The following is a 23079-nucleotide window of genomic DNA, read 5'->3' on the forward strand; positions in this document are numbered from 1 at the left end:
TATGAATAAATAACTGAATAAATAAGTAAAGTAGAAGAAGGGACATCTCCTTCTTATAGTAGAATTCAAGTTAATAAATGTATAACGAAGGGTGGTCATAGAAAATTACCATTTGGCAAATAATTATTACAGGCATGAACAATTAATGAATAGTAAACTTACTGGGCAAAAGTATGATAAGAAATAATATATTCTTATAACCCCAAAGTATCTTCCCACAAGATATGAATTAATTGCATAAAGAAAAATAAGAACTTTGGAATGGAGAAACCAAGTGGTCACCATCCCAACAAAGTGATCCGAAGGTAACATCAACAGTAACTAGACATATTAACATCATGTCCCCTAATATGATGCCCTGAAAAGAGCACAATATCACTTTTGTGGTACACTTGCTAAAAATGCATAATCAGAATTTAAATATGAGAAAACATCAGGAAAAAACAAATTGAGGGACATTCTACAAATAACTGGCTGATAGTCTTCAAAATGGTCAAGGTCATGAAAGACAAAGATTGAGGAAATCCCCCAGATTAGAGCAGACTAAGCATATGGGGTAACAAAATGCAATGTGTGATCTAGGTTTGGGTCATTGTATTAGTCCGTTTTTGTTGCTTATAACAAAATACGTGGAACCGGGTAATTTATAAGAAAATGAAATTTATTGCTTACAGTTTCTGAGGCTGGTAAATCCAAAGTCCATCTGGTGGTGGTGAGAGTGACCCAGGGGTCTCATATTGCAAGGTAGTGGAAGCAGATAGAGCAGAGCCAGAGACTCTCATGTGCTCTTCTTTTAAAGCCCTCAGAACCATGCCCCTGACCACCATTATTAATCCATTCACTATTGCAGGGTCGTACAATCTAATCACCCCAGGGCTTCACCTTTCAATGACCATAATAGGATTTCCCATCCTCTTAACAAGTCACAGTGGGGGCTAAGTTTCTAATACAAAACCTTGGGGGACACAATTCAAGCTTCAATGAGTTTTGGGGGGACGTAATTCAATTCACTATAGTCATGGATCCATAAAAGGACATTACTTGAACAATTAGCAAAATTTCAATAAAGTCTGTACGTTAATTAATAGTACTGTATTGTTAATTTCCGGGTTTTGATCATTGTATTATGATTATGTAAAATGTTAACATTTGAGGGAAATGGGTAAAGGGTATATGAAAATTATCTTTATTGCTTTTGCAAACATTATGTAAGTCTGAGATTATTTCAAAATGAATGAGTGTGGGTGTGCATTCACCAGGGCAGTCTCAGCTGGGCATGGCACTTGCCGTCCACCATGGCTGGCATGCAGCTGGTGAGCTTAGTCCAGTTGGCATGCAGCCCACAGCTCCAGGCCATAGAGAACCTAAAGAAGAGCCAGGTCTCCTGCTTAACCAGATGATGGCAAGTACACTTCTTCTGGCCCATGCAGCACTTGCACTGCTGCACCAGCTGAATGTTGTGCACCAGGTGACAGCTGAAAGTGGTGCCCTTCGTCTTCTGGATGTGCAGAAACAGGATTAGGTCATCACCCGTGATGTTGAAATTCACCTTGCACAGGAGGTTGCCACAGCTGAAATTGTAGTGGGGCATGAACCTTGCAGAGCTCTCATCCCCTGAGTGGTGTGGGTCCAATACCTGGGAGCTGAACACCTGCAGACAGAGGAACTAGCATTTTGTGCTGGGGCACACACGTGTATTGGACGACGATCACGGCAAATAGGAAGAGCATTACCAAAGCCAATGACCGATTACAAATATGCTTGAAACAGTAAGTAAAACTGAAAGTTTCAGCAAAGAAATACAAATTATAAAGAAGAACCCAATGAAGATTTTAGAACTAAAAAATACAGTACCCCTCCCCCCTCCCCAAATCAGTGATGGCACAACAGCAGAATGGAGAGGACAGGCAAAATAATAAGTGATCTTGAAGATGAAAACAATAGAAATTAGTAAATCTGAACAAGAGAGAAAATACAATTAAAAAATGAAAAGAGCCTCAGGGACTTGTGGGACTATAAGAAAAGACATACCATTCATGCCCTTGGAGTTAGAGAAGAAGAGAAAATGTGGGCTAAAAAAAGTATTTGAAGAAATAATGGCTGAAAATTTATCAAATTTGGCAAAAATACATAAAGCTAAAGATTCACAAAGGTAAGCAAACCCCAACTGGGATAAATTCAAAGAAACTAACATCAAGACATGTCATGGTCAAACTTATGAAAACTAAAGACAAAATAAAAATGTTGAAAGCAGAGAAGGAGAAACAATGCTTTACATATTTGGGAAAAAACAATTAGAATGATAGTGGATTTCTTGTCAGAAACTATGGTATCCAAAAGGAAGTGACACAAAATTTTTAAAGTCCTGAAAACAAATAACTGTCAACTCAGAATTCTATATGCATCAAAAGTACCCTTCAGGAATGAAAGGGAAATCAAGACATTCTCTGATGAAGGAAAACTAAAAGAATGTGTTGCCAGTAGTTCTACTCTAAAAGAACCACTAAATGAAGTTGTCTAAACAGAAAAAAAAATGATAAAAGAATCTTGAAACATTGGGAAGAAAGGACAATGGAAAGAGGAAAAATCATGGATGAATACAATAGGCTTTTCTTCTCTGGAGTTTTCTAAATTATGTTTGACTGTTGAAGCAAAAAACGTAACACAGCATGATGTAGTTCTCAATGTAGGTAGAGAAAATGTTTAAGGCAACTATATTATAAATGATGGGGTGCAAAAGGATACAAAAGGAGATAAATTTTCTGTAAGACACATTCAAACTGGTAAAATGTTGACACTAGTAGAGTGTGATTATACACACACACACACATACTGCATTTGGTGGAGCAGTTACCTCTTCCAGACTTTACACGCTAGTTTCTCTCTCTCTCTCTCTCTCTCTCTGTGTGTGTGTGTGTGTAAACTTGCTCTGTTTGGTGCAGTGGTTCTGGCACCAGTGAGGGTGCTGGTTTGTAGTCTTTATGCAGGTCTGTCAGCTGAGGTCAGTGTTGATGAAGATTGCAGGGATCCTCAGTGGCCAATGCTATGGATGTCCAGTCTTCGGTGGTGATGGCTGCTAAGGTCTTCCCAATCTCTTTTGCTCCCACTGGAGAAGTTGTAGCTGAGGGCACCCCTCTTGGCACTGGGTCTGGCTTGTGGACCCATGCATGGTGGCAGTGGCACTGGTGTCTGATGAGTGGCTCCTGTGGAGAGGCCACAGAGCTAAGGTCTGAAGCAAAGGCACATGTGGAGACTGTGGCTCTGGGATCTGGATTGGTAACAGCACTGGTTCCCAGGGTACAGGTATCTTTACTGCCATGCTGGTAACAGTATGTAAGACACAGAAGCTTGTGAAGCAGCCAGGGAGCTAAGAATGGTAGTACAGTCATGTGCCCAGTTACAGTGGCTTTGGAGTTGGGGTGGGGCTTAGCTCTCTGTGGTGGCTGAGCTGGTGCCTGGAGTGCAGGCATGCTCAGGGAGACCTTTGTTCCAGGGCCCAAAATGTGAACTAGCTTGCTATGGTGATGGATCCAGTGTCTAAGACATGGGTGGGTGCAGTGTAGCCACAGAGCCTGGGTCTAAAGTATGGGCACTCACAGGGCGGCCGTGGAACAGGGGTCAGGGCACAGGAGAGGTTGGGAGAGGTGGTGGCTCCTTTCTCAGAGTGGCTCAACAATGGCTGCTTTTTTGGGGGGTGGGGTGGGGGAATGTGCAGCCACTTCTCCTTCTCTGGGGCTTTCTGGCAGGAATGGCTGTTGGTTACCTTAGTGGCAAAATATGCCAGGGTCCTCTGTGTTGCAGGCCATTAAGGATCATAATGGTTCCTCTTGTGTGGCTGATAATGATAGCCTGTGCCTTTCTTCTTTGTTCCTAGCCATCTCCTGACATCTCAGGTATGCTGATCTCACCATCAATCCTTTCTGTGTGGATAATCTCCATGTTTTTGCTCCACTGTGTTGCTTTAGATTTCTTCATATGCCCTTAACCTACTTAAGGGTATTTTGGTTTGTGGATGGCTATCCGTATTTGTTTTTTTTGTGGGGAGATAAAAGTTGGTATCTCCTACTTCACCATTTTGGTGATGTCTCTCCTTCCATTCTGTTTTAATTATTGTAGCTTTGTAGTATATTCTGAAATCAGAAATTGTGATGTCTGTGGCTTTGTTCTTTCTCAAGGTAGTTTTGGCAATTTGGGGTCCTTTGTGGTTCCATATGAAATTCAGGGTTTTTTTTTTACTATTTCTGTGAAAAATGCCATACAAATTTTGAAGGGATTTCATTGAATTTATAGATTGCTCTGAGTAGTACGGACATTTTAACACTATCAAATCTTCCAATCCATGAGCATGGAATGTCTTTCCATTTGTTTGTGTTTTTAATTTCTTTCATCAATGTTTTGTGGCTTTCAGTGTACAAGTCTTTCACTTCCTTAGTTAAATTTATTCCAAGTATTTTATTCTTTCTGATGTTATTGCAAATGGAATTGTTTTTCTCATTTCCTTTTTAGATAGTTGATTGTTAGTGTATAGAAATGCAACTGATTTTTGCATGTTGATTTTGTATCCTGCAACTTTAATGAATTTGTTTATTAGCTCTAAGTTTTTTTTTGTGGATTGTTTAGGGTTTTCTATACATAAGATCATGTCCTCTTTGAATAGGGACAATTTTATGTCTTCCTCCCTGATTTGGATGCCTTTTATTTGTTTTTCCTGTCTTAATTGCTCTGGCCAGGATTTTCAGTACTATTTTTTTTTATTGAAACATAATTGATTATACATATTTGTGGGGTACAGAATTGAATATGAATACCTGTGTACAATGTGTGATGATGAAATCAGGATAATTAGCATATTCATCATTATACATAACCATTCTTTGTGTCCATTAACAAATTCCTTGCTAATCATCCTTCTCTTCCCCCCTTTTCACCTCTAGTATCCACAGTTCTGTTCTCTCCTTCTGAAAGTTCAATGTACTATTGTGACTGTTCTTTCTTTCTTATTTATCTATCTATCTATTTATTTATTTATTAGCTCCCACTTATGAGTGAGGATGTGCAGTATTTCTCTTTCTGTGCCTGGCTTATTTCACTTATCATAACTTTCTCCAAGCTCATTCATACTGCTCTGAATGGCAGAATTTCACTATTTTTTATGGCTGAGTAGTATTCCACTGTGTATACATACTGCATTTTCCTTATCCAGCTGTCCGTTTTTGGACATTTAGGTTGGATCCATATCTTGGCTATTGTAGATATATCAGAGATAAACATGGGAGTGCAGGTATCTCTTTGACATGATGATTTTCATTTTGGGTATATACCCAGTGGTGGGATTGCTGGATCATATGGCATTTCTAGCTGTAGTTTTTTGAAAAACCAGCATCCTGGTTTCCATAATGGCTGTACTAATTTGCAGACCCACCAACAGTATAAAAGAGTCCCCTTTTTATGTATCCTTGCCAGCATTTGTTATTCTCTGTGTTTTCATAATACCCAGTCTAACTGGGATGAGATGATATCTCAGTGTAGTTTTGATTTTCATTTCCCTGATGATTAGTGATTTTGAACATTTTTTCATGTATCTGTTGGCTATTTGTATGTCTTCTTTTGAGAAATGTCTGTTCAGCTCCTTTGCCCATTTTTTAATAGTATTATTTGTTTTTTTACTGTGAAGTTGTTTGAACTCCTTCTATATTCTGGATATTAATCCATTGTCAGATATATAATTTGCAAATATTTTCTCCCATTCTGTAGGTTGTCTTTTCACTATGTTGTTTCCATTGCTGTGCAGAAGCTTTTTAGTTTGATATAATCCCATTTGTTTATTTTTTCTTTCGTTGTTTGTGCTTTTGGGGTCTTATTCATAAAGTCTTTGCCAAGTCTTGCATCCTGAAGTGTTTCTCTTGTGTTTTATTCTAGGAGTTTTATAGTTTCAGGTCTTATATTTAAGTCTTTAATCCATTTTGAATTGATTTTGGTATATGGCAAGAGGTATGGATCTAGTTTCATTCTTCTACATATGGATATCCAGTTTTCCCAGCACCATTTATGAAGAGGCTGTCCTCTTCCAAGTGTATGTTCTTGGTGACTTTGTTGAAAATCAGTTGGTTTTACTCTATAGATTGATTTCTGGGCTCTCTATTCTGACATTGGTCTGTGTGTCTGTTTTTATGACAGTACCATGTTGTTTTGGTCACTGTAGCTTTGTAGTATAATTTGAAGTCAAGTAGTGTAATGTCTCTAGTTTTATTTTTTTGCTCAGGATTGCTTTGGCTATTTGGGGTCTTTTGTTGTTCCATATGAATGTTAGCATTATTTTTTCTGTTTTTGTGAAGAATGTTGATATGTTTTGGATATTTTGTTCCCCAAAGCTCATGTTGAAGTCTAATCCTTACTGTGGTGATGTTGGGTGGTGTTTGTGTCATGGGGGCAGATCCCTCATGAATAGATTATTGCTCTTCTTAGGGTGGGAGGGTTTGGATCCCTGTACTGGCCAGCCATCAAAAAACCCTGTAGTTTGCCTTTTCTAGTAGTGTTTTTGCCAGACTTTGGTATTAGGGTAATGCTGGCCTTCTGAAATGAGCTTGGAAGTGCTCCCTCTTTTTCAGTTTTTTGGAAGTGTTTGAGAAGGGTTGGCATTAATTCTTCTTAATATGTTTTGTAGAATTCTCCAGTGAAGCCATCTGGTCCTGAGCTTTTCTTTCTTGAGATGTTTTTGATTAATGATACACTTTCCTTACTAGTTACAGATCTGTTCAGACTTTCTATTTTTTTCTTTATTCAGTCTTGGTAGGTTGTATGTTTCTAGGAATTTATGCATTTTTCCTAGGTTATTCATTTTGTTGGTATATAATTGTTTACAGTAGTTTCTTGGGATCCTTTTCATTTCCATGGCATCAGTTGTAATGTCTCCTCTTTAATTTCTAATTTTATTTGAGTTGTCTGTCTTTTTTATTAGTTAGTCTAGATATGGGTTTGTCAATTTTGCTTATTTAAAAAAAACCCTCTATTTTTTCTATTATTTTCTACTCCATTTTGTTTATTTCTGTTCTGATTTTTATTATTTCCTTCTTTCTGCTAACTTCAGGCTTAGTTTGTTCTTTTTCTAGTTCATTTAGGTGAAAAGTTAGATTGTTTATTTAGAGATTTTTTTTTATTGTAGGTGTTTATTGCTATAAACTTACCTGTTATTACTGCTTTTGCTGCATCCCATAAGTTTTGGTATGTTGTGTTTTCATTTTCATTTTTCTCAAGATATTTTCTAATTTCCCATTGGTTGTTCAAAAGTGTATTGCTTAATTTCACATATTTGTGAATTTTCAAGGTTTCCTTCTGCTATTGATTTTTAGTTTCATTTCATTGTGGTCAGAGAAGATACTTGGTATGAAAGAAACAAAGATTTGAACAAATCTCTAGACCAAATGGACCTAACAGGAATATATAGAGCATTCCAACCAACAGCTGCAGAATATACATTCTTCTCAAGTGCACACATAGCATTCTGCAGAATAGATGACATGTCAGGCCACAAACAACATCACTCAGTCTTGGGTTCTAGTTCAATACTCCAAAATAAATAGGACACAGACGTGCATCAAACTGAGTAGCTATGGCCAGGAGACTCACTCACATAACCAAGAGAAGGGTGTGTGTGCAGTGGACAGTTCTCAGAGAAAAGGTACCTGCTGGACAGACCAATCAGTCAGTGACTGCTGCCTTCCACTTGGTAGGATAAAAATATACTATGTACACGTTTTAACATACTTCCATATATAAAATTCCAACTTTTGTGAAAGAACAAATGCAGATATGATAAACAATGAAAACACCTGAAACACAAAGACAAACCCAAAGTTACAGCACCCCAAAGGCAAATCTTATCAAATACATCAAGAGCTGATGTTTAAGTAAGCTTTATTATATAAATCTTTATTCATTTATTATATTCCCTTAGGACCATTTCCAGAGACTGCAAATGGTTAGTTTTATATTATTTTAATCAGTTTTACTCAGGTGTGGGTTTGCAGAGCTCCTCATATTGCCATGCCTGAAGTAGACCTTTGACTTACCTATTTTGATTCTGCTCTTACAAAGCCTTTCTAACACGAGGCACTGTGGTGTAACAAGAAACTCCTCAGAGTAGAGTGACCAATCTTCTAATACCAGTTTAAACAGAATTTAATGGTGAACCCATGGTTTCTAGTTCTGGTCCTCCTGACTTCTTGTATGATCTTCTGTAGAACCATGCCAGTCACTATACTTCTGCCTTACCCTTAGCAGGGTCCGGAGATATCCCTCAACATTCCTACATTGCTTAAATATGTATATCTGGCCTTCATATAGTGGCTAAAAGCATCACTTCTCATAGTGAGTCAATAATTTATGTACTATTTTTCTAACCTCAATGAAATATTAAATCATAGGAATCATCAGTTATGCGGGACAATTTGGGGGACCTTGTATCTCATGGTAAAGTGTCCAGTCTCCTAGTATCAGGGTCTAGTATGAATCCAAGAGAAGTAATGAAAAGGGGAAGAAAGAAAGAACTTCTTCAAGAACAGCATCATATGTCAGATAGAATCTCATCTTGTGGCTTGCCATGGGCTTTATAAAGCAACCTGATAGGCAGTGCAACACCCTCATGCTCTGCATCATACTGCCTGGTACAGTTGCTTGCATCATAGCCTAAATTACCTCCAAAGAGTTCTTCTCCTATAGGGCTGGATACCTTTCACACACCTAGAAATTCAAAACATTATTCGCACATGAGTCCATTTGTGGATTTGGGGATATCTGAAGTACTTCACAAGCTAATGAAATGGATGAATACAACAGATTCATAAATTGCATACTTTAAAGCAATATCCCTATATTCTTATATAAGCTCTATGGGTTAGATTTTAAAGTAATCATGTGGTAGTATGAAGGGGTGGGGACAGAGTTCAAACCCAATTGACCATGGATTGACACTTATTGTAAATAGATAATGGAGATATGCAGTTTTTTTGGTAGTATTTTTCAAATTTTATATGTTTGAACATGGCCATGATAAGTCTGAAAAAAGCAATCTGCCTTGAAGAGCAACTTCAAATTTTGGTCCTCATAAATAATAACTGGTTTGTTAATCTTGCTATTCTCTGGTGAGCAGGAAAACAAATCTCACAGTGCACACAATGTGCATTGGAAATTGATCTCAGAGAGAAGGGGTCACAGGCTCTGGAGATGTGGCCCAATGCTAACTTTGAGATTTGTCAAAAGATGTTTTAGAGGAGATTGGTGTAGAGAATTTATATATTCTGTGGATCACATTTCCATGTGTCATATGAGGAGGATAAATTTGGCATTGATAGCGGGTGGGGCTGAGAACTTAGTGCATTCATCATGGTTCTCTAGAGAAATGGAACCACTAGAACACAGATAGATAGACAGACAGACAGACAGACAGACAGAGAAAGATGAGAGGGGATTTATTAGGGGAAGTGGTTCACACAATTATGGAGGCTGAGAAGTCCCATGTAGGCCATCTCCAAGCTGGAGAACCAAGGAAACTGGTGGCGTAGCTCAGTCCAACTCTGAAGGCCTGATAATTAGAGAGGTCAACAGTGTAACTTTCAGTCTGAAGTATGACAACCTGGTGGTCACTGGTGCAAGTCCTGGAGTCAGAAGGCCCAGAGAACATGGAGTTCTGATGTCCAAGGCCAGAAGAAGATGAGCGTCCCAGCTCCAGAAGAGAGAGCCAATTCACCTTTTCTCTGCCTTTTTGTTTTATCTGGGCCCTCAGTTGATTGGATGGTACCTAATCACACTAGGTAAAGGTGAATTTTCTTTATTCAGTTCACTTATTCAAATGCCAGTCTCTTGTAGAATCACCCTCACTGACACAATACCCAGAAATAATGTTTTACCAGCTATCTGGGTATCCCGTGGCCTAGTCAAGTTGACACCTACAATTAACCATTACACCTGGGAACAGGGAAACAGTGACAGAAATTTGTAGAGTCAAGGGGCAAATAACGTATCTAAACCAAAGCAAAGATGATGGAGATCAGGGGTGGGGTGAATTTCAGAAATCACAGGAAGTGGAATCTTTCTAACTGGGTTCATTGGGGAGATGGATACAGCAGACTCAGAAAAGACTCTTGACTTTTTAGGTGAATGGTGGTGATACCACCCAAGACAGCGAACCAAGGAAGAAAAAAATGGCATTTTTGGTTTTTAGGGAAAAAATTCAACTTGGAATATTTTGAATCTGAAAATTTGAGTGTGCCATAGGAAGTTAGATATATGCTCAGAACCTGCTTGGTTACCGTGTCTAATGGCTGGTCCTCGGCACTGCAGGGTAATGAACTCATTTTTGCAAGAGTCAAGAATTGAGCCAAACTCACCAGAGATTGACCTATAAACTGGAATGTGAATCAACTTTCAGTGAGAACTATAAGGGTCAGCTTCAGCTACCATCATGGATCAGAAAGCAAAGAGCATTCTTTAAGAACAGGTCTACTTTAACTGAATAGTGGGGACATAAGGGCCCCAGGAGCCCAGAGTGAGGTACAGTCATCTAAAACTATGTGAGACTTCCAGAGAAAGAAAATGTGGCTGACTTTACAGCTTTAAGCCCTCTGTGGCCTAAGAAGCTGAGCAAAACCCTATGCTTCTTGGAAGATACAGGTGGTGGAGAAGCAATAGAGAGGAATGGGTGAGGATAGAGGGCAGAACAAAGTGGGTACAAGAATGTGTCTGAGCTCCTCTCCTCAAGTCTTCCTCCCAGAGGAGCTTGTGAGGGGAGACAGCACTAAGAGGCTTGCTCCAGTGGCTGCAGGAAGCCAAAGGTTCAGGCACACGAGGACTCCAGAGGTTTTCAGCAGAGTTGGGGACCAGCAGAGGAAGGTGGTGAGCTTCAGGGAGGCTCACCGCAGATTCCAGCTGCAGTACAGCCAGCAGACTCAGAGAATGACTGTCTTTTACAAAGCCAGAAAAACGCTGATGATAGAATTCCTTCTATTTTGTGTTTTCCTTTTCTTTTTTTCCTTAAACCTTCAGTGTCCGCTACGCGTCATCTGCAACTGAGTGCTAGCAGGTGAGAGAGAGACGGACAAGGATAGACAAGGCAGAGTGAATGTTAGCAGTTTTTTATGGGGACAAGAGCGCTGGCGCAGCTGCTTCTGTTTGGCACTTACCCCTGCGGCTCCCATGTGTCCAGCCCCTCCCCTGTGCCAGGCACTGCACACGCACGCACGGCCACCTGATCTCCACAGCAGCCTGCGGGGTGGGTGTTAAATATTCTGGTTTCACCAGTTACCAATTCGAGGCTCAGAGAGGTTGAGTGATACTCCCACAACCCCTTATTAAGTGGCAGAGGTGTGGTATTTAGTGAAAAGCTTGTGCTCCTGACCACTGACACAGTGCTGCCTTTTTGATGTTCCTGAGGCTCAGTGTAAATATCTACAAATAAAGCTAATCACTAATAAAGACTAATGCTCATTTACTGACTGCTCCCATGTGTCCGCCACTGTGCTAAATGCTTATTTATTCATGTAGGTTATTTCATCGATTTCTTGCACAGCCACATTGATGGTTTAATAAATTACCAATCATCTTGCAAATAAAGCAAGTGAAGCACAGAGAGTGTGAGGGACCTGGCCCAAGTCACTAAGCTCTAACCTGAAGAGCCAGGATTCAAATTCAGCTGGTGTATTAGTCTGTTTCTGCTGCTTATAACAAAATACATGGAACTGGGTAATTTGTAAGAAAGTGAAATTTATTGCTTACAGATTCTGAGGCTGGGAAGTCCAAAGTCCAGGGAACACATCTGATGAGGGTCTTTGGTGGTGGCTTTACAGCAATGCAAGGGTCTCACATGGTAGAAAATGGCAAAGCAGAGAGAGAGTTCCTCACACACTCTCCTTTTAAAGCCGTCAGAACCACGTCCCTGACCACCATTATTAATCCACTCACCTCTTCAAGGCCCCACCTTTAATTACCATAACAGGATTTCCCACCCTCAACAGTTACAGTGGGGATTCAAGCTTCAATGAGATTGGAGGGCATCCAGTCTACAGCAGCTGGTTTGCCCCCACAAAGCCTGCTCGAACAGCATTGTGCCTAGTTTAAAACATGGGTTGATCATCTCTCAGTATTTGCTGCTTTTCTGAAAAGACCTTTGTGTCTTATCTGGACATCTGGCTGCCCAGTCCTGTTTGCCAATCACTGTTGCAGCGTGTGTAGGAATCAAAAGCACACAACCAGCTCATAGCTTCTTATTTGCTTAGGTTCTTGCACCTCGTCTAACTTTTCAAAACCTATATATCCCATCCTTATGGCTTATTCATTTACAAAAAGCTCATTTTGTCAAAGCTACCTGGTGAAATGCTCCTTTTTCCAGCTCGTCTGGCTTGCGCTAGTGAGAATAGTGCCATCTCTGGGCGACTCCCTTGAACTGTATCCGAAAGCCCTTGGGAGCGTGTTGCTGAGGCTTTCAGCAAGAGTCACCGCCGCACCGCAGGTTTTGACAAGGGCAAGAGAAGAAAGGTCAGGAGGTCGTGGGACACAGGAAGGGAGTGAGGGAAGCGGGTGTCTGTGTGAGGCTATAGAGCCTCGGCTTTAACCATTTTGCTGTGATTTCCAGGGTGATACGGTCTGACATTTCATTAAATTTGATATCGGGGGAGAGCGAACCCAGCGGTGCAACGTGGACCTGCAGTCATTCCCAGGCGTTGCTGTTACCTTGAAAAATCATAGGAAGTGAGAAACTAGGAAACGGGAAGAGAGATGAGTCTGCTGTTTTCAAACATTGGCAGGAGCTGTGAACGTTTTTTCCCCGCATCACTGCTGCACCCATGAGGCAGACAGGGAGACAGGTGCAGAGGGGCTTGGTGACAGTCCCACGTCCCCAGAGCTGGGGAGCCGAGCGCCCCCCACCCCAGCCAGCCTTTGAGCTCCCGGGCCGCGCTCTGCCCTCTGCCCTCTGCACTCCGATGAGCGAAAGCCTGTGGTCGAGGGAAGTAGGAAAAGGAGTATGAAAAGCACCGCATAGGGTCTGGGGCGGGGCTCGGCATCGCATCTGAACACAACTTGCTTTTAAAAGCGCTCGGATTTGCCATGATGCTCACCTGGAGAGGCCTTCAGAAAAGATGTGCCAGAAGAATTGCACTGAGTGCCATTACCTTCCATTGGCATCTGCTGCCTCCACTGGGGTCCCCGTTAACTGTGCCCTGACATTTCTTTTCAACATGCATGACTCGAGAAAAGAAATCTTTGGGTACTGGTCTCTGGGGACTGGAAGGCCATCTTGCAGCTCTGCTGGTCGGGGTGGTCAGGTTTTTCTGATTTGACTTTGCCCTGGAGGCAGTGATAGCACTCACTCCCCAGACTCCTTCTTTGGTGGCGGGGGTGGGGGTGTCACATTCCTGCTGGCTGAGCCCTCATGCAAATCCTGCCACCTACTCTGCACTCCTTTGTGCCCTGTGAGCACCTCCTTTAACTGGCATACTGGGGAACCTGCGTCCTGGGTCTAATGCAGGGTCAGGCTGGCGAGGGGCCAGAAGTAGGCCATGAACCCATTTTCAGGGGGTCCTGAAGGCCCATCCTGGAACATGGAGCCCTTCTGATGTTGATGAATGCTGCAGGCATGTGGCATGAATTGGTGTGTGTGTGGGAAGGAGGAAGATTCAGTTAATGGGGAGAGCCCTGATTTCTGTGGGAGGGGGCGTTGTGAGTGGAAGAGTGGCCACAGTTGTTATAGAAGGACTCTGGTGGCCAGGGAGAGGGAATGCTGTCACAGCAGCCACAGAGGGAGCCCTCTGAGAAGGGGCTGGTGGCACAGCATGGGTCAATCTGGCCTTGGGGCCCTGGGGATTGCTCTGCAGAACTGGGAGCAGACTGAGGTCCAGCCTGGTTTCAGGTGGCTGAGTTGGAACAGTTGGCAACAGTGACTGGTGTGTTGTCAAGGGTGTTTGCTTATCCGGTACAGCCTGCAGCAAGGCTCTCTCTCAGACTCAGGGCCCGGGAGCAATTAGTACCCCTTGGAAGTTACAGCCGGTTGCTTCCTCCGAATCTCTGAGGAACTGGTCACACCACTTGAGGGATTTGATATCTGCGTCCATCAGGGGCTATTTGGAGCATCGTGGCCGGTGCTACCCTCAGCTGCTCTCTGCTGCCTGGAGTCCTGCTTGCCCCTCTGATTCTATTCCTGGGAGGAACTGGGAGCAGCCTGCTGGAGGGTTGGGAATGTGAGATAATGTAGGATTGGGTCCAGAGGGAGCAGGCATTCATGCGCAGGCAACACGCAATGCACCCACAAGGCCAGGAGAGTCGTGTCCAAGGAGAAGGCTCCAGGCTCAGAGCTGGGAGTCCAGTCCAAGGACAGTGCGGACCAGCCTGCTGGATGGGAGAGGAAGGCTCTGCTTGACCTCAAAAGCTCAAGGCCAGGAGGGAGAGTCAAGCAGTCTGCTGCTCTCCACGGGGCAGGCAGTTGGGGAACGTGGCTGGATCAGTCCTGGATGCCCCCAGCATTCACTAGAGATCCCTGCTCCCTGTCTGAGCCGCCCTAGTGGGGAAAGAACTGAGGGCCAGGATTGCTGGGAAATTAATGGGTTGGGGCTACTTTTGTGAGCTGTTAATACCACAGGGGTGGGGCAAGGGTTGTAGGGGATTGAATGAAAGGCCAGGAGGGAAGTTCATCTACTGAAAAGGCCCAATGGTGAAACAACAATATATGTCAACCAATATTTTTTTCATTATTGAGTTGGAATCCACATAACATGAAAGTAACCATTTAAAAATGTTCAATTCAGTGACATTCACAGCATTATGTGAATATCACCACTGTTTAATTCCAAAATATTTTCATCACCCTAGAAGGAAACCCTGTACCCATTAAGCAGTCACTCCCCATTCTCCTCTCCCCCAGTAACTGGCAACCGCTAATCTGCTTTCTGTCTCTATGGATTTGACTATCTGGATATTTCATATAATAATGATTCATATGAATCATACAAATTGTGAACTTTTATGTCTGGTTTCTTTCACTTAGCATGTTTTTAAGGTTCATCTACCTCATAGTATGCATCAGTATTTCATTGTGGTATTTTTTTAGTTGAATAAAATTCCACTGTATGGATATACCGAGTTTTGTTTATCCAATCATCAGTTAATGGACATTTGGGTGTTCCCACCTTCTGGCTGTTGAGAATAGTGCTGCTATGAACATTCATATTGGTTTGAGTATGTGCTTTCTGTCTTTTGAATATATATCTAGGAGTGGAATTGCTGCACCATATGATAATTCTCGGTTTAGCTTTGTGAGGAACCACCAAACTGTTTTCCACAGTGGCTGTGTCATTTTATGTTTCCGCCAGGAATGAACAAGGGTTCCAACAATTTTTTTTTCTTCAAATAACCATTCTAGGGTGTGAAGTGGTATCTCATTGCGGTTTTGATTGGCATTTCCCTGATTACTAATGATAGTGAGCATATTTTCATGTGCTTGATTGCCATTTCTATATCTTCTTTGGAGAAATGTCTTCGCCCATATTTTAATTGGATTGTTCATCTTTTTGTTGTTGTTGAGTAGCTACAGTTATTTTTATAAATCTGGATCCAAATCTCTTATCAGATATAGTTTTAAAATATTTGCTCCCACTCTGTGGGGTGTCTTTTCACTTTCTAAATAGTGTCCTATGATGCACAAAAGTTTTTAGTTTTGGTGATGTCCAATTTATCTGTCCCTGCATCATTTATAACAACAAATAAAACACGAGCAAAAAGAAAACCAAATACCATAAACAGCCAAAAAAACCGAACTCCCCAAACAAACAGCAACAAAGGGAAATAACCAAGAGGCATTGGGAAATATGTAATGATACCTTCATATAAGACACAGTATGTAGCTTTTGATGTAGAAAAATACTTTATAACATGGAAAAATAAAGTGGGAAGAAGAGGTTTCAAAGCAGTATGTTCTCCCTCCCACACACCCCCATACACAAAGTAGAAATTTGTTGAAAACCCAGCAGTTCCCATTGGGGGTGGGGTGGGGTAGGGGTTGGAGGGGACTGGGCATGCTCTTCATATTTCTGACCTTCTGAGTGTATTTGCTCTAGCACCCCCTGCAACTGCCCACTTAGCTGCTCTCCTGCCCTCTCCTGACTCAGTTGTTTAGATCCCAATCTGTCTCCACACATGGAATGGATCGGAGAAGACAGGTGGGTCCACCTCAGCATGGCCCAGCTGTTCCCATTGGGAAGCTCCATTTGGAGAAGGGCCCCAGCCCTGGAGTTCTTATCTGTCTCCTGGACCCCACCCAGAAAGGACGGGGTCCTTTTCTGTCTTTTCCATCCCACCATCCTTCCAGCCCAATTCCCTGCCCCTCCAGGGGGCACCAGGGGATCAGGACAAGAGCTTCTGCTTGGGAATTTATTTCAGACTGGGCTCCCATCCTCGGTTTCTTTGGGAAATGGGGATAATGGTTGAGTAGTTGTGGGGTTAGGATGAGATTAGGAAAGCAAGGCCCCAGCACGGTGCCTGGCACGTGGCAGGCTCGCCTCAGATGTCACTCCCTGCACACGGTGCCCATTCCTCACTGTAACAAGGCTGCTCCAGGTGAGAACTGTTGGCAAATGTTCAACACACCCAGTCATGTCTTATGCCCACAAGCAACTGAAGGATCCTTCCTAAAAACACGTGGGTGTGTGTGGCTTGCTGGTGTCCACACAGAGGGAAGTGGAAGAGCAGGGCTCAGGGTCTCCTGGGTGCTGCTTGTCACCAGAGCAGGATGAGCCTGCCTGCCTGCCTCAGTAGCAGGAGGTGGTCCTCCCTCATCACGATGCCTTGGGCCCAGGCTCTGGGCTGATTTTCTCTCACCTTGGTTTGCTGGGCAAGCTGATCTCTAGAGTGAGGGTCCATCAGGGACTACAGTCCATCCCTCGTGTGGTGGCAGATAGCGCAGGGCGCCATCACCACTACTGTTGGAAGGGTCCTTCTTCTCAGGATGCTCTGACCCTGGTAAACACTTGCCACAGGTCAGGAGTGTGCCCAGGCCCCTAACCCTAGGCTGTGCTCCACACTCTGAGCATAACCCTGTGTCCTCAAGAGACCTCACTCCTGGTAGGGGTCCTGTGGATCCTTCTTGAAAATGCCCCACTGCCCCCTCCCCAAACTCTGCCCTCCTCCCCACGCCTCCCTCCCCCAGACTCCAACCTCTTCTCCAGGCCTCCCTCCTCCAGCCTCCACCCTCCTCTCCAGGCCTCCCTCCCCCAGCCTCCACCCTCCTCTCCAGGCCTCCCTCCCCCAGCCTCCGCCCTCCTCTCCAGGCCTCCCTCCCCCAGCTTCCACCCTCATCCCCAGGCCTCCCTCCCCCAGCCTCCACCCTCTTCTCCAGGCCTCCCTCCCCCAGCCTCTGCCCTCTTCTCCAGGCCTCCCTCCCCCAGCCTCCACCCTCTTCTCCAGGCCTCCCTCCCCCAGCCTCCGCCCTCCTCTCCAGGCCTCCCTCCCCCAGCCTCCACCCTCCTCTCCAGGCCACCCTCCTCCGGCATCTGCCCTCCTGCTGAGTCTTTTGCCCTCCACCTAAGACCTTGTTCCCAAGCCTCTGCCCTCCTCCCCAGGCCTCCCTCCCACAGCCTCCACCCTCCTCTCCAGGCCTCCCTCCTCCGGCATCTGCCCTCCTGCTCAGTCTTTTGCCCTCCACCTAAGAACCTTGTTCCCAAGCCTCTGCCCTCCTCCCCAGGCCTCCTTTCCACAGCCTCTGCCCTCCTCCCAAGGCTCCCACCCCAGGCTTTCCTCCCCAACCTATGCCAGCCTCCCCAGTTCACCCTCCACCAGACTTCTATTCTCCTCCTCAGGCCTCTCTTTCCCAGCCTCTGCCCTTCTGTCCAGGTCTCCCTCCCCAACCTCTTGCCCTTCTCCCCAGTACTTCGCCTCTGCCCTCCCCCCCAGTCCTCCTTCCATGTCTCTGCCTCCTCTCCAGGCTTTGTTTCCCACCCTTTGCCCTCTTTTCCCTGGCATCTGCCCTCCTTTTCCAGCCTCCTTCCCCAAGCCTCCCTCTGACAGCCTCTGCTCTCCCCGGGGCTTGCTCTCCAGCCTCTACCTGCTTCCCCAGGACTTGTTCCCCAAGCCTCCCTCCCCAGCTTCTACACCTCTTTCCTGGCCTTGCTCCCCAGCCTCTGCCCTCCTCACCAGGCTTCCTTTCCCAGACTCTGCCTTTTTCCCCTCTGCCCTCCTCTCTAGGCTTCCCTCCCCCAGCTTTCTACCCTTCTCTCCTGGCCTCCCTCCCCAGACTTTTCCCTCCTCCCCACACTCTCTTCCCAACCTCTACTCTACTTCACAGGCCTCAGTCCCCTAGCATCTGCCATTTTCCCCAGGCCTCCCTCTGCAGCCTCTGGCCCCCTCCCCAGGCCACCCTCCCCGAATCCTTTCTCCTGCAAAGACCCCCCTTTCTAGCCTTCTATCCTCTTGCCAACGCTTACAGCTGCCAGCAGCCCCAGAGTCCCTGGCCAGGGCTTCGGGTAACCACTGGGACTGGGCCTTGAGGGGACAGAGTTTGGGTCCAGTTTGGAAGGGTAGCCATCTTCCAGGGCCTGAGGTTTGTCTTCTGTAAGCTCTGCAGGGACCCTACAGGCAGGGAGGCAGGGAGGCAGTGGGGACTTTACCACCTGTTGCAGCAGATGGGTTTCAGGGCCACACAAAGCAACCTGCAGATAGTCTCTTTCACTTCACCCTCGCCCACCCTCGGGATCAACTGAATTAAACACTTTTGAATGCCAGGCTCTAAAATGGAAGGAGAGACTTGTGTTTTAAGTCATTTGAACAAAGGTTGTGAATGGGACACACTGCCACCTCTTGGGCCAGGCTATGCCACTGCCTGTTTCTCCTGGGCCAGTGGTCAAGGTCAAGTTGGGTCTGGGAGCAGCTTCTGAACAGGGCCAGGTTTCTTGCCACAGCCCCACTCTCAGCACTCTGAGGCCCCCCCTACCCCCAGCTCCTGGCCAAGGCCACTGGAGATCTCCCCACCGTGCCTCTCCCCTCCCCAGCTCTGCGTCACACCCAGCAGAAACAGGGGGCCTCCAGTCGGTACTGTAGTGCATGGAACCCAAGCACTTTATTTGTAACTTAGAGATACAACAAGATGTGACAACACCAGAAACAACATTTCTGTGACCAGATAGTGCTGACCAGTACAGAGTTAATCACACACAGAACAGTAAACGTCATTCAGGTCAGTGTCTGAATTTGCAGAAGCTCCACCGCCTGGAAAACAGACTGCAAATAAATAAAGTGCATGGAGACCCCAGCAGGCAGCAAGGGCCCTGTGGGGGAGAGAAAGTGGCAGGAAGGGGAGGTGGAAAGCAGAAGCGGCTAATACTCAAGGCAGAACCCCTAAGAAAAGCAGCGGCAGGGACACGATGCTCAGGACTCATCACTGCCTTTCCTCTGGCCGGTCCCTTTGGGCCAAGATAGCCACAGCCACAGGCTTGCCAGGTGCCCCTCCGGACAGGGGTGGGGCTTCCCTGCAGTGGGGGACCTCTGAGGGCAGGGGCCACTGAGGCTGGACACACATTTCTCCCTGTAGGGAAGCAGCTTCTTAGGCCCCAGGCCCAGGTACAGGGAGGGCTTGGCACCCAGAGCAGCTCCGCCTGCTCCACACGTGTGCTTGTGCTCGCACATGCACTCGCAGTGAAGAGACTTCCTCCTTCCTTCCTGGCTGGACCAGGAAGAGGCTGGAGCTGGGGAGCCAGTCACCAACAGGGTGAGACTAGGTTTCGAAAGGGGCTCAGTTGTGTATCAGACTCAAGGAGGCCCCTGACTCCTCCTCTTCTTTCCTCCAGCCCTGTGTCACTCTTGTCCCTCAGAGGCTGCCCCTGGAGATCTGTGGATGGGGTCAGCAGGCCGACAGGCTCCCAGAGGTGGTCCTGGATGGACAGGGCTGGGGTGGATGAGGGGGGCCAGCAGGATTGGGATTCCCATCAGACTTGGCATGAGGAAGCAAGCCATCAGGCCCTGGCTGTTGGCAATCGCAGGGGACACGTGGCAGCCACCGTCCAGCCTCTGTCTTGGGTGGGACAGGTAGAGATCTTCATTTGGGACCCAGTTGCAGTGGGCAGGTGAGGGCAGATGGCCAGACTGCTGCAGTTTTCAGTTGTGGGCCTCAAGCTCCCAGTGCCAGAGGAGATGTGGGACAGGGACGGGTGCTTAGGGCCAGGCCCTCTCCTGGCCACTGGTACACCAGTTAGCAGCACCCATATGGCCTCCAGGACCAATCCAAGCCTATCCAGATATGATTGTCTCCTGTGATCCTGGGGATGAGCAACCGAGCCTGGGGACAGAGAGATGGGGTCATGCCATGGGTCCCAGCTCCATCCCACCCCAGGTTTATTTCTTCACACTCCTGGTTACGTCATGTCTCCAGGAGCCACGCCACTGCCATCATCCTCCACTCTGCCACAAAACTCAGAGGCTGTGCCACTCAACTGCTGAGAAGCCCTTGGTGAAGCTCAGGGTGGGTGTGGAAGCGCTGCAGGTGAGGACGTAACTCCCCAGGGGTTCTGGGACCCATGTTCTTCTGTGTCCCATGTCTCCTCCTGATCTTCCCTAAGACCTTCCATACCACTCCAAGGAAAGCCAGATCCCCAGATTCCCTACCCCTGGACCCCTCTCTCCCTAGGTCCCCTGGGAGCTCTCCCCCTCCACATCCCTCCATGCCAGGTCCTGGAGAAGACTGGGGAGGGGGTGGGGGACTTCATGCTCAGGGCAGACTCAGCTCCACCACTTCCTATCTGTGTGACAAAGACAAATCTCACGCCCTTCCCCAGAGCCCGTTTCCTCAATCATTGGGAGGGGGAATACATCTCCCTCTTGGTGTTGCTAGGAGATCTCAGTGCCCAGGGAGCAGGACATGGCCGGTCCTTCCCATGCCAGGACCAGTTTACTGGGCAACCCTGCCCCTCTGGGCCTCTGCCCGTGCTGTGCCTCCACCAGGAAGGTGCTTCTTCTCCTAGTCAGGCCCAGTTTACTGGGCAACCCTGCCCCTCTGGGCCTCTGCCCATGCTGTGCCTCCACCAGGAAGGTGCTTCCTCTCCTAGTCAGGCCCTTCTCAGCTGCTCCCCAGGCAGCTCCAGGGACAGAGGAGGGGGAGGTCACCAACTACAAATGCCAGTGTCCTTAAGAGAAAGAAAGAGATGGAGACTTCAGAGTCGCCTCAGCACCCAGAGGTCCTTGTTTCCCCCAAATGTGGCCCCCCTAAAACCCCTTCTCTGTCTGCTCTCCCACCCCAGCCTGCGGGCAGCTGTCTGCGCAGAAATCTCATTTGCCCAGATCCCTTCGGTACACAGCAAGCCTCTCCAGGCCATCCAAGGCTGGAGGACAGGACTCTGTGGCACTGAGAGGGCTCTGGTAGGAGCTGTAGGGAGCAGGGGCTGACCTGATGGAGGAGCAAGGCTGTGGGGGAGGGGACAGGCAGGAACTTGTCTTTCCCACTTTTCCTTGTCTCCAAATGCAGAGATGTTGGGGACGCCCTCATTAGAGGCTGGGGGAGCATAAGGGGCAGTGGGAACAGGCAGAGACCCTTAGCTCCAAAGATAGTGCAGAAGGGAGTTTTGCAAAGGGCTGTGCCAGAGCCGCAGAGCACCCCAGGGGCCTGAGGGCTGAGGAGGGAACAGACCTGGGGTTTGGGCCAGAAGAGAACCATCCTTCCTATGCCCACCCCAGAGGGGTGGAGGGAGGAGAGGGGTGGGCGCATCTCTCCTTCTCTAGGGCCTTCCAGGGGCCTCCCTGACCATTCTCCTCCATCCTCTCGAGGGCAGGTGACACCACTGGGTCCTTTGCGGGGAAGGGGGGCGGGGACTGGGCCCTGGGTGGGAGGGGACCCCTGTCTGTCTGTTGGTGATGGGCTGACCCTCGCCCCTCACGCCCTCCTGGAATCTTGACAGGGAAGCAGGGGAGAGGCTGTGGCTGCTTTTCCTCCCCACAGCTCGGCTCGGCAGCTCTTCGGGCTGATTTGTTCGGGCGCCTTCCGTATTTCCCCCAGACCACTAAGGCGCCCGGACATCTAGATGTCCTAGCAGCCGCCACCCGCCCCCTCCCGATTCCAACCTATCGCCTCCTACCTTTCTGCTCAGAGGATGGAAAATCAAGTCGCTGCAGCGGAATTCCTTCATTCTGGTCCCCCGCCCTCTCTGGCCAGTGTGAGGCAACAGGCCGGCCGGACCAAAGTAATTTTGTGGAGCCCGATGGAAAGGCCCCGTTTAGTGAGTGTCTGTGCGGTCGGGGGCCGGGGCTCGGTGGCCGTCCCCCTGCCGCGGAGGTCTAGAGTCCAGGGGCCCGGGCCGCCCCGCCTCCGCCCCCCGCCGCGCCCCGGCGGCCCCGCCGTCCATCATTCCCGCGTCGGGCCGGGCTGGCGGGTGGGCGGGTGACCCTCCGGCCGGGCGGCCGCCGCGGGCGCTCACTCGATCCGCACCTGCAGGCGGACGTTGAACATCACCGAGGCCACGACGTAGAAGTAGGGGAAGTTCATGCGCAGCCGCCAGGCCAGGTCGAAGAAGGTGAGCAGCGTGCGCGTGAGCCCCTTGCAGAAGGCGCCGTACGAGCCGCGGGCCGCGGCCCAGCGCGACAGGAGCACCGCCAGGCCCGACAGGGCCGCCGCCGCCGCCATGGGCTCGGCGCAGGCCCCGCCGACTGACTGACCCACCGACTGGCAGGAGCGCGAGCCTAAAGAACAGCCTGACCCCAGGCTCGGAGCGCCCCACTGGCCGCCCTCGCCTGGCCCGCCCTCCCCGCGGGACTCGAGAGCCGCCTCCGCCCCTCCGTCCCCGCCCGCGGTCTCAGCGCTCGCATAGCCCCGCCCCTTCACCGCCTCCCCGGCCGCCGCAGCCAGCGGAGCCCCGCCTCTGGCGTAGCCCCGCCTCTGGCACAGCCCCGCCCCTGACCAGCAGCCAAAGAGCGGGCCCCGACGTGGCCCCGCCCACGGGACCTGCCCCTTTGGCACGGCCCCGCCTCCTCCGGGGAGACCCCGAGCAGAGTCTGAAGCCTGAGGGCTAGGAAGGCGGTGCCTCCAGGATCGCTTTTGCGGAATCCCCTGGGGTCGGGTAG

General features: G+C 47.7%; 1 protein-coding gene and 1 pseudogene across 1 annotated transcript; both read right to left on the reverse strand.

The window, feature by feature from the left end:
* Nucleotides 1–1252: 1252 nt before the first annotated feature.
* LOC134368448 (heparan-sulfate 6-O-sulfotransferase 2-like) lies at nt 1253–19659 on the reverse strand (annotated as a pseudogene).
* Nucleotides 19070–22668, reverse strand: LOC134367381 (small integral membrane protein 10-like protein 2A). Its single transcript, XM_063084120.1, has 2 exons — nt 22098–22668; nt 19070–20308 (listed from the first exon to the last, which is right to left on the reverse strand). Exon 1 carries the CDS (start codon nt 22640–22642, stop codon nt 22433–22435), a length of 210 nt encoding a protein of 69 aa, XP_062940190.1. The 5' UTR covers nt 22643–22668; the 3' UTR covers nt 19070–20308; nt 22098–22432.
* Nucleotides 22669–23079: the final 411 nt, after the last annotated feature.

This window comes from Cynocephalus volans, chromosome X, assembly GCF_027409185.1.
Source record: "Cynocephalus volans isolate mCynVol1 chromosome X, mCynVol1.pri, whole genome shotgun sequence".
In the NCBI taxonomy this organism is placed as follows: Eukaryota; Metazoa; Chordata; class Mammalia; order Dermoptera; family Cynocephalidae; genus Cynocephalus; species Cynocephalus volans.